At 39.0% G+C, this 18,733-nt stretch overlaps 1 protein-coding gene across 6 annotated transcripts in view; it reads left to right on the top strand.

The window, feature by feature from the left end:
- Positions 1-18,733, top strand: part of DLG2 (discs large MAGUK scaffold protein 2) — a gene marked incomplete at both ends in the record, with an annotated part of 868,631 nt that overhangs the window by 659,055 nt on the left and 190,843 nt on the right. For all 6 annotated transcript variants that reach the window (XM_080612545.1, XM_080612549.1, XM_080612548.1 and 3 more), the window contains one exon: positions 8,003-8,105. In XM_080612545.1, the coding sequence (XP_080468671.1) occupies positions 8,003-8,105 (103 nt within the window). The remainder of the gene's footprint in view (positions 1-8,002; positions 8,106-18,733) is intronic.

The following is an 18,733-nucleotide window of genomic DNA, read 5'->3' as shown; positions in this document are numbered from 1 at the left end:
CTACTGTCTGGAAATACCCTTGGAGAAGAGAGTTGGTAGCAAACTGTTTTTCCGTGTTGTTGATAAATATACATGATCTGATGGCTGGAAGTTGAACTTGACTATATTCAGCCTCAAAACATGATGTGCTTGTTTTGTAGTCAGGGTAACTGGGTTATATTGCCATAGAAGCCCATAGACTTGTCACTTGGAGACTTCAAAATGAAATAGATGACTTTCTAAAATACAAGCTTAATAAAGCTTCTAGGGAAAAAAAATAACCACTTGTATATGCCGGAATGCCATGTATGCTGGTGAATGCAGAGCTTCCTTTTGCTGGGGATAGATAGACTATTCCTCAGGGACTGTAGTGACGGGACAAGGGGTAACGGGTTCAAACTTAAACAGGGGAAGTTTAGATTGGATATAAGGAGGAAGTTCTTTACTGTAAGGGTGGTGAGGCACTGGAATTGGTTGCCCAAGGAAGTTGTGAATGCTCCATCTTTGGTGGTGTTCAAGGCCAGGTTGGATGAGTCCTTGGGTGGCATGGTTTAGTGTGGGGTGTCCCTGCCCATGGCAGTGGGGTTGGAACTTCATGATCTTAAGGTCCTTTCCAACCGTAACTGTTCTATGATTCTATGATTAATCTAGGAATTTGACTTCCATCTGGAATTCTCTCCTCTCTTCACCACCCTCCTCGCCCATCTTTCTGCCATGTATAACATACCTTTCAATTGCCTTCATACAGGGACTGTTTCCTAAATTAACTCTCACTTTTCCAAGTACATGCTCAGAAGCTAATGAATTATATTAACAATTCTCATGAATGAGGTATGTCTCTTTTCCCAAAAACAGTTAGCTATCAGACCTGTCGGTTATGTGTCATATAAAGCTAGTCAGTTGGCCTAAACTAGAGGCTGGGTTTCTTGCTGTAATGAAATCATTAGTTGCCTCTAAAACATTCATTTTACAGTTGCCTAACGAGTAGAAACGACCTGGTGCCAGACTGCTTGCTCTTCAGCTACTAATAGTTTAAAGAGGAGTTTGCATTCAGTTTAAACATTCTGACTTGGCAAGTTTTGTTTCAAGACTGTCAAACAGAATTATGTCACATCTGATACACTGAACATTTGGAGGGAGCTTTACACCCTTCAGTGTAGCCTTATCGTCAGCCTCACAATGAAAGGAATCTAAAAACACAGATTTGAAAATCAAACTGTTGCCACTGGACAAAATGGCTACACCCTTGAGCTTTATTCATTCTGAGATTTGCCCCAGGCTGAACTTTTGCCTTGTGCTTAAACAGACTAGACTCCAGGCATCATTCTGCTCTACTACCCAGTAAGTTTTGGGTTCCTGAGTGATTAAAAAAATTACCATATAACATAAAATGCAAAATAATAGAAACTGGCCATCCATTAAATAGGCTATTTAAGGAATATCTGCAGTGATTTGTTGGAGGACATTTTGGAGATCTCTTTGAGAAAAAAAATAAAATAGATATGCCCTTTATCTGAACAAGCAAACCACCAGGACAGTAACAAAGCAAAACCACTTACAGAATACAAGAGCTATTTCCTTTCCATTGGTTTTCAAAAACATGCTTTATTTGAGAGTATGGAGCATTGTCTACTCAAAGTTCCTGTCTCTTAATCTGTAAAGCCACAAATAAGTTTTGAGTGTAATGATTCAGGTAGTTTTAATATGAAATGTGAGCACTGAACACTTACTTCTTCTAGACTTGAAGGTTCCAGTTAGACACCCTGTCATTCAACCACTGATATATATGTGAGGCCTCATGGTCACTGGATTTGCCATGACACAGTCAATGGCCATCTTGCATCTCACAGGCGAGACATAGTGGAAAAACCTATTAAGTAGAGATCAAGACAAGGATTTAATTTTTTGAATTGCCTCTAACTCAGTGCTTGGGGTCAGACAAATCACCAATGTCCTTCTGTCTTTAAGCAGCCTCTAAAATAGTTTTACCTTTTTATTTCAGTTCCTGTGTACCTATTGCTTATTGGCTTCAGCTTACCATCTTATAACTCATCATCTTGGAGTTATAAGGCACTTGTTAAAATGGAAACCTTCATTTCAGAAGCAGGAGAAATAATTATTTCTGCTTGCACCATCCTTTGAAATTCAAATGTGAAACAAGAGCCTGCAGCTTTATGAGCAAAACTGATCAATGGCAGTTTAGCTTTATCCATACACTGGAAGGAAAAATGTCTTTCAGAACTCTGTAGAAACCAAGGTGGTACATGGAATAAATGCTACCAATAGGGTAGTGTCTAAATTACCTAAATTGAGAGCAGGAGACAAGGAAATCCAAATGCTGAAAACAGAATTAGGGAGAAAAAGGATGATTTCAGAAAGGCAGGAAAGTGAATGGAAGTAACAGTCGTGTAAAGTTAAAGCTGTAGAAGGGAGGAGGGTTAGTTTGATGTTTTATCAATTTGGAGTAGAAAGATAGCAGGAACTGCTAGGGAGATGGAATGTATGAAGACTTGAAAAGATGAGACTGTAGTGAGAGCCATGAGATTAGATGGTGGCAGAAATATAAAGGTGTTTGAGCGACCACGCAGAAGGAGGGAAGGTGAATAAAGCAGCAACTAAATGAATTTAAGAGCTGATAATGAGTTTTCCATTTTAAGAGAAATTAATATTCTTACTAAGGATTGTGCTTGATGGCTGAGTGTTTTGTCTATAAAATTAATGAAAGACAGTATTTATATTGATTTAAAAATTAGTTAATTAATGTTGGCCTTTTTATTAGCTAGAGCAGTACTCATATATATTTCATTGGTAATACTGTCTTAATATGGAAAGACTACATGTGTGCCTCTGTCTAGACTTTGCCATTTAGCAATGATACAAAATGCCATTGATCACCTCATAGTTGCTGGATCACATCCAGCCCAGGCTGGTAATTGAACTGGCTGGTGGCTAGCAACCTGAATGAAATGTTTCATGCCCACTCAGGCTCCAGTGAGCCTGTGTCTCCTTTTCAAAAGCTGTCGTTTATTTCCAACTAAGTTTAAACAGGTTTTGAGGAATTCTGATGGAACTGAGGGGAAATGGCTTTTAAGCTGTCGCTGCAGTAAACTCTTCAGTGAAATTATTTCAGTCTCAAAGTTTGCCAGTCTGGCATCATTCACAAAAGCTACAACCACATGGTAAGCACATCTTCTATCAGAAGAATTCCTGCACAGTTTAGATTAAAAAATAAGTCTTTGCCTATGGTTATAGGCTTAACAGGTATCATTTGGAATGATTCATGTGATCTGGTGAGTCATAAAGCTAGTTGGTTCCTACTGTGAAAGGTAGTGTGTGCAAGACACCTCTTCAATAACGTAATATTAATTTTCCTCTTGCTTCAAAGATATAAGCTTTGATACCTCTTTCAGCAGCTTTAGCTGCCTCCTTAAACTTCCTGGCAAAAAAAGACATACTAAATGATGTAGCTTGTTCCCCCATAGTCTTTCTTGTTTTCCAGAAAGAGAAGAGTTTGCCTTTAGAATGCCCAGCTCATCAGAGCGTAAAGACCAGCTCACTAGAGGCATAAGTCATAAATCCAAGGTAGCAAGACAAGGAAAATTGAAAAGGTCATTGAAATTGCTGGCCCATAAAAAGAAGGAAGGAGGATGCTGGTCATGGAGAACAGCAGACATGACATAATACTATGTTTTCAGTGGAGTTCAGGATGAGACAACCACAGTGTTTATATGTGCTGAACTGTGCAGTTTTAACTAATCAGAAGCGTAGATGCAGAAAAGATTAGAAGTGAGAAAAGTGAGAGAAAAGTAATAATGTGAACCTGAAAATTTAACAGAAGCTAAGCTGGAGAGTGAAGCCTCTTCCCGCCTGTGCATTTCTCTGTCTTTTCTATTTCTAAAAGTTTTCTTCACCATTAAGGCCATAATTGTGCTTGTACCACCAGTTGCCCTAGTTTTCCACCGCTATGCCCCAGTGCAGTGCTCTGCAGAGCCTCAGTAGATGAAGCTTCACTTGGCAAATAATGCCCTGTCTAAGCTGAGAAAAATCACTGCTCAAGGGCTGTGCTTTGGTGACATGCATAAGTTTCCTGGAATTTTGTATTTTTTGCTGGACTGAATCAGTTGTGGGGCTGTTATATGGAATGATTGTGCCACCTGCTTGTGAGGAAAATCTTCCCCAGATATGTTCAGGGCAGATCATCCCTGATGTGTTTTTTTCCAGTGTTCCCTGTCTTACTGGAAGACCATGCTTCATCACCTAATGGTTGATGCTATATATTCCATTTCTAATGACTAAGCAGGACTGCTAGAGAACATGGCTCAGCTTTCTTCTCATCTCTTATTAATCTGCTTAAGAGTACTTAAGTTGACATACCAAGTTAAAGCGGATAAATAGGGTTCTTTGTATCTTAATGCAAATGATGGCAAGTGTAGCTGTAAAGAGTTGTCTTTATTCAGACTTCAGTTTGCTTTTTCAGACACCGAAAGCTCTTACTTTGAGTTCAACAAATACAAGAATTCAGCCACAACTTGAACAATCGGCTGTATTGTTTTGCTCCATTTTTAAAAAGTGCCTTTTCCTCACCATTTAATTTACTGTATAAAAGCACCGTGTTGCGTCAGTGACAGTTTAAAGAAGAAACAAAAAGAAATCCTTTATGTTTCCAGAGGAGGGATATGTTTTTCCTTTCCCTTCCAATTCAACAAGATATTCCAAGTGTTCATTTATTCACTGTACAAACACAAAATAAGGTGGTTTAAATAAACAAATGACTGAATAAAACACATTATTCTAGCCTTTATTTGAATTACCTACACAAGTCATGCTCAAGCATTCTAACTGAGCACAACCAGACTGTAATAAGTCTTTAAGTGGCACTATTCAGAACTGAACCAATTTGTGCTAATATAGTTTCTTAAGATATTTCGAAGGGACTATAACTCTTCCAGTTTTAGAAGAAGTCTATCTATCCAAAATGTAAATCTTATCTTTCATTTACATTATGATTCAGAAGTACATCGTGCTTTACTTTCAGTCAATACATGCAAAGGCAATTACTGTAATTACTGTGAACTGTAGTTGCATCTTTCTTTCCATCTCAGTTCAGTTTTGTCTGTAGTTTTCAACTATAATCTTGCATCGCAGCACTTCTTTTTGTTTGTAAGCTTTCTAAGCACCGCAGCATGCAGAAGAGACAGACGTCTGTATAAGCTGGAGGCTCTTCTTATTTCCATTATGTCAAATTCATTTTGGAGTTGAGCATCAGAAATTGTGCAGTCAAGTTCATTCTGGGCCAGGACATCAGGATTATGCAGTGAAGCTCATAACAGCAGTGCCGTTTCGCTTGTTGTATAACACTTCTTGAAGGAAGCCCATTTAACAGGAAAAGAAAAAGCAAAAACCAAAACCTCCTTCAATATGTATTAAACTTTCTTGCGCACACTTGCAATTTCTTTTGTTGTTTTTCTTCTTGTTCATTTCTTTTACTGATTATTCTTAACATAAACTTCCTGAACTTAATTGAAAGCTGAGGCTGAAATCAGATTTAGCAATTTGCAATGAAATCAAGTCAGGGAAAAATATCACTGCATACAACTGTCATAATTAAGACATTGTTTGAAGGAAGAGGCAAGACAGGGTATTGTTTGTCTTATCCTTTCATAACCTCATGTTCATTTCAGCCAGAGAGTAAGAATTTGATTAAAATGTGTAAATTAATGGTGTCTTTCATCAAGATTTAATGTTGGTACATGAATGTGCTGGTTTTCAACTAGAAGGTTTGGGACTTGATTACGTTTGCCTTTAAATATTAGAAAATAATTGCCAAAAATCAGTTTAGCATCTACTCTTCTTGTTCTTTAGGAAGTCAAACTAGGTTATAAGTCCTTTCTAAATTCAACACCTATTATTCTGCAATAAGATTCTGTCAGGTATCGATGAGCAAAATAACATGCAAACAGCCTTCTACCTACCTATATGGCAATGTTTGTTTGATTTTATTCTGCTGCTGTGTGACAACCTAGTGGTCATTTGCCTGTTCAACATTATTTCATCTCTTTTGCCTAGCTTGTTTATCATCATCATAAAAATTACAGAAGATAGAATTGATGTGTTATTTTCTCTATGACATATCTTTTTCTTGTTCTTTAGATTTTAGCCACTCAGACCTGTAAGTCCTCCTCAAGTGTCCTTCCTTGACTATATCCCAGCAGAAAAGTGAACTTCATTTCAGAGGCATTCATTCACTGTAATGTGTTGTGTTTGCGCCTTAGGCAATCATTTCTTCCAGAATGAGCCTGCAAAGGGCAGAAGGAAGTCAACTGCCAGTTCAGTGGCTTCTTGGTGTTCTGTGGAAAAATGAAAAATGTTTTATAACTTACCTTTGGTGAAATTCCTGTCATATTCTTGATGCACTCATAGGATCTTAGTTATTAGATCACATACAGATAGAACTATTGTTTTTCAGAGGAGAAGGAGAACAAGCATGTGGTTTCTTTATTCTTTCCTATATCCTTTCCTTTTATCTATGGAGAGATTATTACAATTTATTAATGATTGTTAGGGCTTCATGTTCTGTTAACACAACTCTCATAGACTACCACAGTGTTTTCCTATACTAAGAGAGACCTTCTAATACTGAGTGGGTGACATCATTCAACTCCATCTCCCCAACTCAGGAGCTCAGGAATTCAGGAATACCCCTCTAAGCTTTTCTTCAGTTCATTCTATTACTTCTTTCTCAGGACTCTCTCAAGGACTCCAGTTATGAAAAGGAAAAGCATCAATAATCCATTCTCTCTATTAAAGGAAAGGTGACTTGGCTTCGAAATTTTCTTCTTTGGAGACAATGAATAAAGGCTGAGGTTTCCTTTAAGGCATGATACAGGTACTCTGATGCCTAAATATAAGGATTCTGCTCGAAACCCCACGATACCAAATCTGTGACTACAGTGCTGTGCTAATGAGTAACTGTAGTGCTGGTACATCTGTGCCCGTGGCAATGCAGCGTCAAGTGTCCTAACACCATCACTGAGTAAAAGTAGGGCACAACACCTATTTCTTCCTCAGCAGAAGCCCAAATTGTGTTCCTTTCAGGAAGCTTATATTCTCTACAGAGGTTGCCGCTGGAGTTCCTGTGGGATCTGTGTTCTTTTCCTCCCCGATTCTTTTCAATTTTCTTTTCTTGAGCAGTCAGTAATGGATATATCTCCTGCTGAAGTTTACATGTCAAAGTATCCAGTTCTTCACTGAAACATTATGAAGTAGACACCTGCAGAAGTGAAGGGGAAAGACAAAATAAGTATAGAAACAATTAAGAGATCTCACACACTTCAGTAGAGGCAGGCAGTAACACTCTCACTGCAAAGCAGGACTCAACAGAAGCAGTTAATAGTTCTATATATGAATTTTGTCTATTTCTTGGGTTGTTGTAGTGAGGCAGTGAAGCTGTGTCTGATAGCAGCTCCGTTGCTGTCACGTACAAGATAGAGCGGTATATCTAGGCAATAGAAGGAGGGGCTGCATGAAAAGAAAATGGTAGACGGAGTTTCTGCTCTGAAAGCTCTCCAACCAGCAGTTTGTGTTAGAGGTTTCTCTGATGCTGCAGACTGGGCTGGCAGAGCCTGGCTGAAGGAGCAGTTTCCTTACTTGCAATATTCTGCAGTGACCTTCAAACACAACAGAAAATGTATCTTTTGAACCTTACATATTAAATTATATTGATTGATGAAGAGATTACCAAAACCATAAACTCAGGAGAGCAGGGAACCCTAAAATAGCAGTCAGAGAATATGCATGTAAACATAGGCTATGGGGTGTGGTATTAGTGCTATTAGTATTAGTGGTATTAGTAGTATCATGGCCTGTCATAGGTAACATCCTCCCAGCCTTTTTGACGTACTTTCACTTTTGCATCTGGGCAGCCTGACCTTTACATCCATCAGATAGTTAAAGAAACAACCCATCTCTGCCTTTCTTTCTGATGTTAAAATACTCAGATCTGTTGTTTGTGTTCCTCCCACAGGTGAACGGTATTGATCTTCGAGGTGCTACCCATGAGCAGGCTGCAGCAGCGCTGAAGGGAGCAGGGCAGACGGTAACAATCATAGCACAATACCAGCCAGAGGGTAAGCAAAATAATAACCTTAAATCATATGGTAAAAGATAAGTGCTCTAAAGCCACCTTTTTAACGGGATGAGGCTGCTGTAGATAGTGCTTTTCCCAGCTATCGTCAGAAGTCATCTGGAATGAATATTCAAGTGACAATTCTATCCCAAGGAAATGGCTGCATTTTTAACACAGACTTGGCTTTTAGAAGTATGTCATGCAACAGTAAGAACTATCTTTAAATGTGCATATAATAAGTAATCAACACTTAGTTCATAATTTTATTTTCATTATTGCTCATTTTGCATTTTTTCTATTCTCCTTCTGGAGACAGTGCAAAAGATAAGAATGAACAGAAACACCAGGAAGATCTGAAGTTGCTTCAGACTGTCAGATCAGAATCAAAGATAAATGCTTCCAGCTAAATGCATAGAGCTTCTCATGATTACTTTTGGATGATAGTGTCCTTGTACCTCCAGGGCAATTAGACCCAGATAACAAGTATTTCCTAGAGATAATGTTGATGCTTTCTAATAAAAAGCATTAACAGGAAATTCAGCAAAATATAAGACATTCAAGATGAGATGTATCATATCCAGAATTTGGTGTCTAATATTTTGCTTTCTAGAGTTTAAGCTTGTTTCAATGAGAATATGTAGGGATTGATTGATTTTGTAAGTCCAGAGTTAAGTGGCTGAACTGTTTCTTATTGTCCATGAGCTACAACCTGAATGACTCTTTGAGGCTCTCATGGAATTTGTGAAAGGATAGAAACTGTGGTTTTTCTCAACAGAGTCATTACTTTGAAACTCTTTCTGGATGAATTCAGCAACTGCAGATGCCTGTGAAGACTTGCTGACACCATTTTATCAGTTTTCAGTAAACAGTTCTAGCTCAATTCACAAGTCCTGCTATGACCCGTCAACACAAGCTGTTGATTCTGCCTCATTGTGCCCAGCCTAGGCCACATGTAAGTCTCAGCTGGAAAATGACAACTCTAATAGCAGGTTCAGCTAGTCAGTTTTGTCAGGGATGCAGGGAAGGTGAATTAGTACTGCCAAAATTTGTCCAGCATGAGATCTTTTTTTCCTCTAGATCCTGATGATAGCACATAAACTAAAAGCAACTGGTATTTTAGTCAAACTTATAATTGCGCTTCATATCTGGTATCATGCACTTGAATCACCAAACAGAATAAATTAGGCCATACTAAGAAAGGAGCAGATGAGAGCAAATGCAATTGCAAGTGTCTATCTTTAGTTAAAGAAATGGAACGTATTAATATACAAATGCATAAGTAATAATCAAAGTTATTTCAAAGAAAGAATATTGAAAAGCAATTCCATTACAGATAGCTGTCCACTGGGTTCTGAATAAAAACCATGTTCCCATTAGTTCCAGCAGTCTTGTTTGCTGTCTTGCAATTTTATACTGCAATTATCACCATGGTGTCTGAGTACTTGTAGCAATCACTGGCATTTCACAGTTGTTCTATGCCATGGTTAATATACAGAAAATACATCACTTGACAGATTTTCCCTGTTATATTTGCACTTGTAGTTGACATATTTTTCCCCTATATTTTACCAGCTCTGTACTACCTCAAATTCTGGTTTAGTGAGCATGCAATTCAAATTTATGCTGATGAAATCCATCAAGTATCATATTGCATATTTATTCCATTTTTCCTATAACGCTGCTTCATTCACCGAAAACCCTGTTGAGGGCAGACTAGTCCTGACTGCTGAGTTCTTGTCAGTGAAGCACAGCCAGTTTTCTGTTTCACGCAAATAATTCAAAACACACTGAAGAGAGTGGAGCTGGTGAAGAGCAAGGCTCAAAAGTTAGCCTTTTAATAGAAAATGGTTGAATCTCTTAAGACAGTGAGAGTATTCAGTAGTTGTCCAGCACATGTAGTATTACTGCTGAAGTATTTAATTTTAATCTGAGATGCTGGTTAATGCCGACTGTATAAATACAGATGTGAAATGAAGTATTTCTTTCTTAAAGATACCTAACAGCAAAGAAAAAGGACATCGTTTTAAACCAGTTGTTTAAATAAACTTGGCAAGGAATTTAAGGATTTACAGGTAACACAGAAAGACAAACACACTCTATATCATCATAAAATCTTATTTTTATTCTGAAGATCCTGCACAACTCTTTTTGTCCCTTCTCTGTTATTTATATCTGATCTCTTATTTACCATATCTTGATGCATATATTTGAACATAGTCATAAAATACAGTCTTAAAACTGTGCTTCCCTCAGGGGCTTCTCACTTTAAAATGCTTCCAAAATGTGTAAAGTACATAAGCAAAGTAGGCTTGTAGCTTGATTTATCCATTTTCATACTGGAAGCTCTGAGTTATTACTACAACTTAAGGTTTTTTGGGGGACATCCAAGAACAACCACTGTACATGTTAACCAGTACCATTTTATTTTATTTTATTGTTTTGTTTTGTTTTATTTTATTGTATTTCATTTTATTTCATTTTGTTTTACTTATCTTTTCCAGATTATTAAGCCTTTAGATGCTGTTGCAAACAAAAACATTTAGTGAAACTTTTAGCTATTGTTATTTCAGCTGTTAAGTGATGTCGATACAAATACCAGTTAATACTATAAGCCAGCTGATGATTAGAAATTAAAATGTTTAGTAGGGAAAGTTTATATTTCAATGCTTTAGTTTTTATGCACTAAGGAAAAGCTTACAGTACACTTATCTTGGCAGTGTCTTCAACACCAAATAATATACCTTGCTGAGGGAAAAATAGTGAGGAGGATCCTATAGAAACAGCTTTCAAAGTTTAGAGTTTCTTTTCCTTATTTCAGTCAGAAGTTCATCTAAACCTCCTATGAACTCCCCTCACATTACTGTGTATAGACTTGACAGCAAATCTCATGAGAATGGCAACTCCTGCAAAAACATCTAGCACTTGCCATCAACTTGAATAGCTTTTCCTCTTGATATTAAGGCACTTTGTTTTCTCATCCTGTCTGGAATAAACAAGTGCAGAGACTAGCTCGCATAGAACAGCACCACAAAGCTTTTTGGATGCTGTCAGACTTGTAGTTGGTGATGGTGTTTGTCTGAACCACACTGCCTGTCCCTCAGATGGAAGTGGTTCTGGAGCAGTATTTGTGAAGGAGCACAGAAACAGTGAACAAAGGGAGAGTGGAACATAGAAGCAGTGATTGTGTGAAAAGGAGCTGAATGGAAATACAAGGAGTAGCATGAAGAATGGAGAACAACTCCTCAGCTCTTCTGCTTTTCACTTCCTGTTTTCCTCATGTATGCTCACCACCTTTATTTCCTTAATTTCTCCAAGAAATAGAAGAGCAAAAAGAGATGTTACAATCCAAACAGAAATGCAAATTCTGTGAATAAAAATATGAAAATATTATTGGGAGCAAGAGGAAAACAAATAACATTAAAAAGTCGGAGTTCAACATTAAGAGTATAGATTATAGCTCCAGGAACAGGAGCCATAACTCTGGGCTTTTTGAATCATTTATTACTTTTGTTTTAAAAACTGAAGATAACCTGTGTGCTGTACCTTATGTACACACATATCATGCAGATCATGTAATATCAAGCATCATGATCTCTAACAATCACTTTGTATATAGTTCATATGGAGGTTTATGCATGTGTTCAAAGTATACTAGCCATCCCCAGGCTTCAGAGAGATCACTTTTTATATCCATGTGCAGCTCTCATATTCTGCACATGGTTGAAATTACTAAAGAGAATTTAAAGACCAAAAGCCAGATAGAACAAAATTACAAGAGGAACCAATGGCTTATATTTAGCTTTGCTCTCCAATTTTCAATGTTCTTGGAAGCATTCTAACTCTCCTCCCAGTTTAGCAAGTCCCAGATCACCTAAAACATTGTACAGATACTGAGCTACTGAGCAGGACCTTCTGCGAAAAAAAAACCTGAGCCTGGACATTATCCTAAGGTGGAACAGTGTGTCCCTGTTAAATAATTAATTAGAAATTAAAATGGGAACATATACCACATAAGGAAACACTTTTTTTCACTTAAAGGTTTTTATGCAGGACATCTTTTGATGTTAATGGCAACCGTTGCAAATTACAGCCCAGTATGGAAGGAATTAGGGAAGGAAACAAACAAACAAAACATTTTGTCACTGAAACTGAAATACATTTTCAAAGGAAAATGAACTTTGGTTGAAATAGTGACAATTTGTCCTGAAAGACAGAGCTTGGGTGTGGGGGTAAACAGAATATTGGACTCCTCATGAAGCTGCTAAAAAGCTTTATTGCACATTTTAGTCTCAAATAGTCGTGTTCCTTCCCCCTGCAGCAGCATGAAAGGGTAGAACTTAGCCCTTAGAATATTCAGTGTCAGTGGTCTGCGAGCTGCCTTGTGCTGCATTGCAGTGCCTCTGCAGCTATTCCCTCACAGCAGCCCCTGGAAAACTCCAACTGCTCAGAACTTTCATGTGCTTTAAATCTTTCAAGTCAGCCAATTAATTTGCTTTCTTAACAGCTTGCAGATAGGGAAAACATTCATTGATTACAGTTTGATTAGTCCAGCCAACAGTGAAGAGGTCAAAATGTTACAGTTAGAGAATTTCTGCTTTATCACCTTTTGAATTAGCTGTTAGCTGCTTGCTCAGTGACTCTTGTGCCTGCGGTGCGGTGAGTAGCTGAGGTTTAGTTAGAACAAGAGTATCAGATGAAGAGAGACTGATAGGCCGTGTCTCTCTTTGCAGACATTAACTAAGGAAATTACTGGAGAGCTGCACCTACTGTTAAAAGGGTCTCAGGGCAGCTACATGCACTCGTTAGCTCTTTTGTTCCTGAATTTGGGAGGCATTAGAACAGACCTAACATTCATAAGCAGCATCACCTTTTACAAAAGCATCCTTCTTGTCTTACAAATTCTTTTGACTTGCTAATGCATGAGATCTGCTTTTTTTATAGTATCAGAGTAAAAATCCAGGGATCACTTTTACAGGTCTCTCCCTGAATAGTCATGAATACTTTTTAGCTCTTCCATTTCATTCCCTGCTCCAGCCTCAGAATACCAGCACTTGTCTCCTGTTTTGATACAACAGTCGCATATATTCCTGATCGGATATTTAACCTTTCCAAGATGCTGCAGGAATACGATAGATACAAAATGTAGGGGAAGAATAAATTATTCATAGAATAGTAGAATCCCAGGTTGGAAGGGATCTTAGGGATCATCTGCTGCAACCTTTCTAGGCAAAGCATGACTTAGACTAGATGTCCCAGCACCCTGTCCAGCCATTGTGTCCAAGTGTCCAATGCTGGGAAATCCACCACTTCCCTGGGGAGATTATTCCAATGGCTGATTGTTCCCATCAGTTGGAACCTCCCAGTGAGTAACTTGTGCCCATCACCCCTTGTCTTTTCCATATGACTCCTTGTAAAGAGAGAGTCTCCATTTGTTTTTTAGGCACCCTTAAATACTAGAACAAATTGTTGTATTTATTCGTCTTTGTCTAGGTCACTTCTATACTTTGAAACGTGAATGCTCATGTTAAAGGCCCCTTTTCCCAGCTGTTGAAAATCAATGTAGCTTAATTACATGGATAAAGTTGCATTAAAGCAGTTGGCTTTCATCTGGAAGCCACTGTATCCAATTGCCAAAGAATGCAAGATATTAAGTTTATATTTCATGCATGTGTATTAAAGAACAAAACATAATCTTGAATGGCCAAGCTAGACCTGACCAAAAGCCCAATTGCTGGGGATCCTGTTTCCAACAGTGGCCAACAGCTTAGACAGAGAAGAAAGCACATGACAAACACATGGTGTTACGAGCACTGAACACTATCCTACTGACCAGAATGGTTGAAAAATCCTTTCCTTGTCCTTGTCAGATCCTAATCTATTGATAGTAGTTGATAGTGCACCAAAGTTCTCCTGTGCAGGAGACAAGGACTGCAGTCTCATTCAGATAGCAATATCAAAGACTACTCTTCTTCTTTTCCCTTTTTTTCACCCTGTTTTTACAGTAGCACCTCCAACTGTACTGTTTCCTTATTTACTGATAAACGGGGTTCTTACTAAGTTACAGAATAGTAAGTTCTTTTCTCTAGCTGGGTAAATGTCAGGCCTATGCCTCCCTTGCTTGTCCGTGATGTGCTGACTGACGAGAGGTTAGCCTGACTGCAGGTGATGCTGTCAAAGCTAGTTCTGCTGCTTCTGATAATTTTAACACGTTTTGTTTCATCAGAAGTGCAGAAGTTCACTAAACAAGAAATTGCTTCTTTGTTGTAGAGATTTCTGTATAAATTGTTTAACAGTGCTACGTGGCTGCACTACACAACTTGGTACGTGCTCAAAACTTTAACTCTGGCACTTACCCTTGAGTGCTCTAGGTTATGTCAGCAATACACGGTTAGATGTTGAGATTGGTATCTGCTATTTTCTTTCTTTTGATCTACTAAATGCAACTTTTGTACCCTTAGGACAAATGCAGCAGTTGCCAAGGTAGTATCCCACTTGTCTGGCCATGTAAGATCACAGTATCACAGTATCACAGTATGTTAGAGATTGGAAGGGACCTCAAAAGATCATCTAGTCCAATCCCCCTGCCAGAGCAGGAACACCTAAATAAGGTTACATAGGAATGTGTCCAGGTGGGTTTTGAATGCCTCCAGAGAAGGAGACTCCACAACCTCCCTGGGCAGCCTGTTCCAGTGTTCCGTCACCCTCACTGAGAAGAAGTTTCTTCTCAAGTTTAAGTGGAACCTCTTGTGTTCCAGTTTATACCCATTACCCCTTGTCCTATCATTGTTTGCCACTGAGAAGAGCCTGGCTCCATCCTCGTGACACTCCCCCTTTATATATTTATATACACTAATAAGGTCCCCCCGCAGTCTCCTCTTCTCCAAACTATAGAGACCCAGCTCCCTCAGCCTTTCCTCATAAGGGAGATGCTCCACTCCCTTAATCATCTTAGTCGCCCTGCGCTGGACTCTCTCCAGCAGGTCCCTGTCCTTCTTGAACTGAGGGGCCCAGAACTGGACACAATATTCCAGATGCGGTCTCACCAGGGCCGAGTAGAGGGGAAGGAGGACCTCTCTCGACCTACTGACCACCCCCCTTCTAATACACCCTAGGATGCCATTGGCCTTCTTGGCCACAAGGGCACAGTGTTGGCTCATGGTCATCTTGCCATCCACTAGGACCCCCAGGTCCCTCTCCCCTACACTACTCTCTAACAGGTCGTTCCCCAACCTATATTGGAACCTGGGGTTGTTCCTGCCCAGATGCAGGACTCTACACTTTCCCTTGTTATATTTCATCAAGTTTCTCCCTGCCCAACTCTCCAGCCTGTCCAGGTCCCGCTGGATGGCAGCACAGCCTTCTGGCGTGTCAGCCACTCCTCCCAGCTTAGTGTCATCAGCAAACTTGCTGACAGTACACTCAATTCCCTCATCTAAATAATTGATGAATATATTAAATAATACTGGTCCCAATACTGACCCTTGAGGCACTCCACTAGATACAGGCCTCCAACTAGACTCCGCCCCATAGACTACAACTCTCTGGCTTCTGTCCTTCAGCCAGTTTGCAGTCCACCTCACTACCTGATCATCCAGGCCACACTTCCTCAATTTAGCTATGAGGATGCTGTGGGGGACTGTGTCAAATGCTTTGCTGAAGTCAAGGTAGACCACGTCCACCGCTCTGCCATCATCCATCCACAATGTTATTTCCTCATAAAAGGCTATGAGGTTGGTCAAGCATGACTTCCCCTTGGTAAAGCCATGTTGACTGCCCCTCATAACCCTCTTATCCTTGACATGCCTTAAGATGGCATCAAGGATAAGGTGTTCCATCACTTTCCCAGGGATGGAGGTGAGGCTGACCGGTCTATAGTTACCCGGGTCCTCCTTCTTGCCCTTTTTGAAGACTGGAGTGACATTTGCTTTCCTCCAGTCCTCAGGCACCTCTCCCGTTTCCCAAGACTTGGTAAAGATGATGGAGAGCGGTCTAGCAATGACTTCCACCAGTTCCCTCAGCACCCGCGGGTGCATCCCATCTGGACCCATGGATTTATGGATGTCCAGATTGCTCAACTGGTCCCTAACCCATTCCTCGTCGACTAAGGCAAACTGCTCCAGTGACCTGACTTCATCTGAGGTCTCAGGAGTACAGGGCTCTAAGATCCTTACCTTCGAAGGAGCTTTTTTGTCTCTAGTTGCAGTGTACTATTTAAAGTATACTGCTTTTATTTCTGCATCATTGGAGCGAAGTCTTCAAATTTATCATTTCATTGCAAGTAAAAAAAAAGAAAAACCAACAAAGCAAACCAAATTTAAAACTTAAAGGAGAGTTTTAAAATCTGCTGATCCACTTTCAAGTCCTTTTGTCTTATCACAGCATTTCTTTTCTGTTTGCCTGAGCTGTCCTCACCACAGCTTCCACTCTACTGAAGATTAACTCTGGTACCTAAGAGAGACTCTGCCTCTGTACATGGACAGCACGGACAGATATTTCTGGAGCTTTTCAGTTGCCACAGCTGAAGAAACACCAGGGATTACAAATGTTCTTTTAAAGTCAAGCCTTTGTAGGATTCTCCTAAGATACAAAAGGTTATATTTTAATTCCTCGGCTAAATTCAAAGATCACATTCCCAGCAGGGTTACACAGTGTAACTCATCCAACATTGAATATTTTATAAAAAGCAGAATTCTGATGGTTTTTTGCTTTGTCTAAAATAGGCAGCATTCGCTATGCATGAAACAAGTTATTTGATGCATTTTCTTCGTGGTTTTATGCAGATTCGTTTACATTTAATGTAGTCATCCCAGTCTGCTGGATTGTACTGGCTGTTTTCTTACAGACTCCTGTGCTTTCTCAATTCGCATTCTCACAAGAGCTTTCGTTTAAGTGCTTATTTTGTGAGTCAGTCATATTTCACTCTTGTTTCTATCGCTAGGCTTTAAAATTCCTTAAACAGTATATTTTTCCATGAAGTTGTCAATGTCAACTGTAGGAAATTGTGCAGGGAAAACATGATTTCCTTCTAAAACCTGTCTTTTCTTGTTCTCATTTTAAACGTGATAACATGAAGTTATGGGGGGGGGTGTGTCTGTATTTCTTTCTTAAAGCTTTCATTACAGTGTTTAGTTTTTTGTTATTCTCTGCTTAGTTATATTTACATATACACAGAAAAAAATCTGTTAAATCCTCATGCTCAAGATTATTAATTGCTTTTCTTTGGCAATTTATTAATTAAAATTTAGTAATTTCCTCTTCTTAGTTTTTTGTCAGGATAATCAAGTCTCATAGGGAAAACTAATAAAGAGGTTTTCTTTTTGCAGCAGCTGTTGTATTTGCAGCTGCTAATTCAACTGTGAACTATGGGCTATAAATTCTTCCCACTTTTCTTCCCTGTTTTAAAGTTCACTGCATTGAAGCCTGCTTCACCTGTGGTTTTGCCCATCAGTGACAGCTCTTTCAGAAAACAAGACCTTCCAACAACATAAAAAACATTTCTGGATCTGTGTACTGGCCTTGTAGTAGTTTCTCGTCAGTAACAGGAATAACAGTTTTGGAACTACAGTGATACTACAGTATAGTTTCATTTTTTAACTAATACCCTGGGTTTACATCTCCGGCAATAAGGGAACATTCCCAACCATGTATCTGTCTCACCATAGTGGAAGGAATGAGAGCTGGAATTGGGAGTGTGCTGCTGAGTTAGCAGAGGGGAGCCCAGGGTTCTTCTCTTTAGAACCAGATAACAGAAAACCTTGAAAGTGTTTCTGAACCCATCTGAGTATTTCTTTCCTCTATCACTCTCTTTCTTTTTCCAATTTCTAACTGTGCTTTCCACCTGGGGGAAAAAAAAATGCATTCCATGCTAAAGGCATTTTGTATTTATTTCCTCTCTGAATTTTTAAGCAATAAATTTTACTCTTTTTTTCTATCTGATTCTTCCACAATGACATCATTTCATGCACCATGTGACTCCAGAAGCTCATATTTATTTCAATCTATTCACCTTAAAAGGTGTTCTCTTTTCTTTCTTATGGACTTTTGCACTTTGAAGAGATACAAGTTGGGTTTTTTTGTTGTTACCTTCAGTGTCAGATTCTTTTCCTTCTTTACTTACATTAATAAGGACAGTATAAGTCTGACCTATTTCATTTTTACTGCTTTTCTCAGTCTTCATGATAACTTACACAGCCTCAAGTTTAGAGGCTATTGCATTAACTTGAAACCGGTCCAGGGTGATTGGGCTATTAAAGATACTAAACTTTTCACAAAAGTATTTTTTACCTGAACAGTTTAACATGGTTTATTTTAATAGAGCTCAGAAGCTCACTAGAAACCTTCCCTGCCTTTAAGTGAATTACTGCATGTAGAGACATGACTGAAAATACGAAACAGTCCAACTGGGTGGAATTTTGCAATACGGTCAATATCTCTGACACTTGTGTGCTTAAACTAAAGCTAAAATACAGGTTCTGTACAATCTTTGTGTGTTCAGCTCATGACCCCAGGGAATGTGAATACTAAAATATTAGAGAAGAAAGGGCAACAGAGCAACTAAAGATCAAGGTCCATGATATGAAGGGATGAAGATTTCCCAGAGGATGTGGGGATTATAGCCTGCTTGAGATC

The sequence above is a fragment of the Psittacula echo genome (genome assembly GCF_963264785.1).
Source record: "Psittacula echo genome assembly, chromosome: 3".
Taxonomy (NCBI): Eukaryota; Metazoa; Chordata; class Aves; order Psittaciformes; family Psittacidae; genus Psittacula; species Psittacula echo.
Note: the sequence above shows the minus strand (reverse complement) of the source record. Positions and strands in the feature narration are given on the sequence as shown.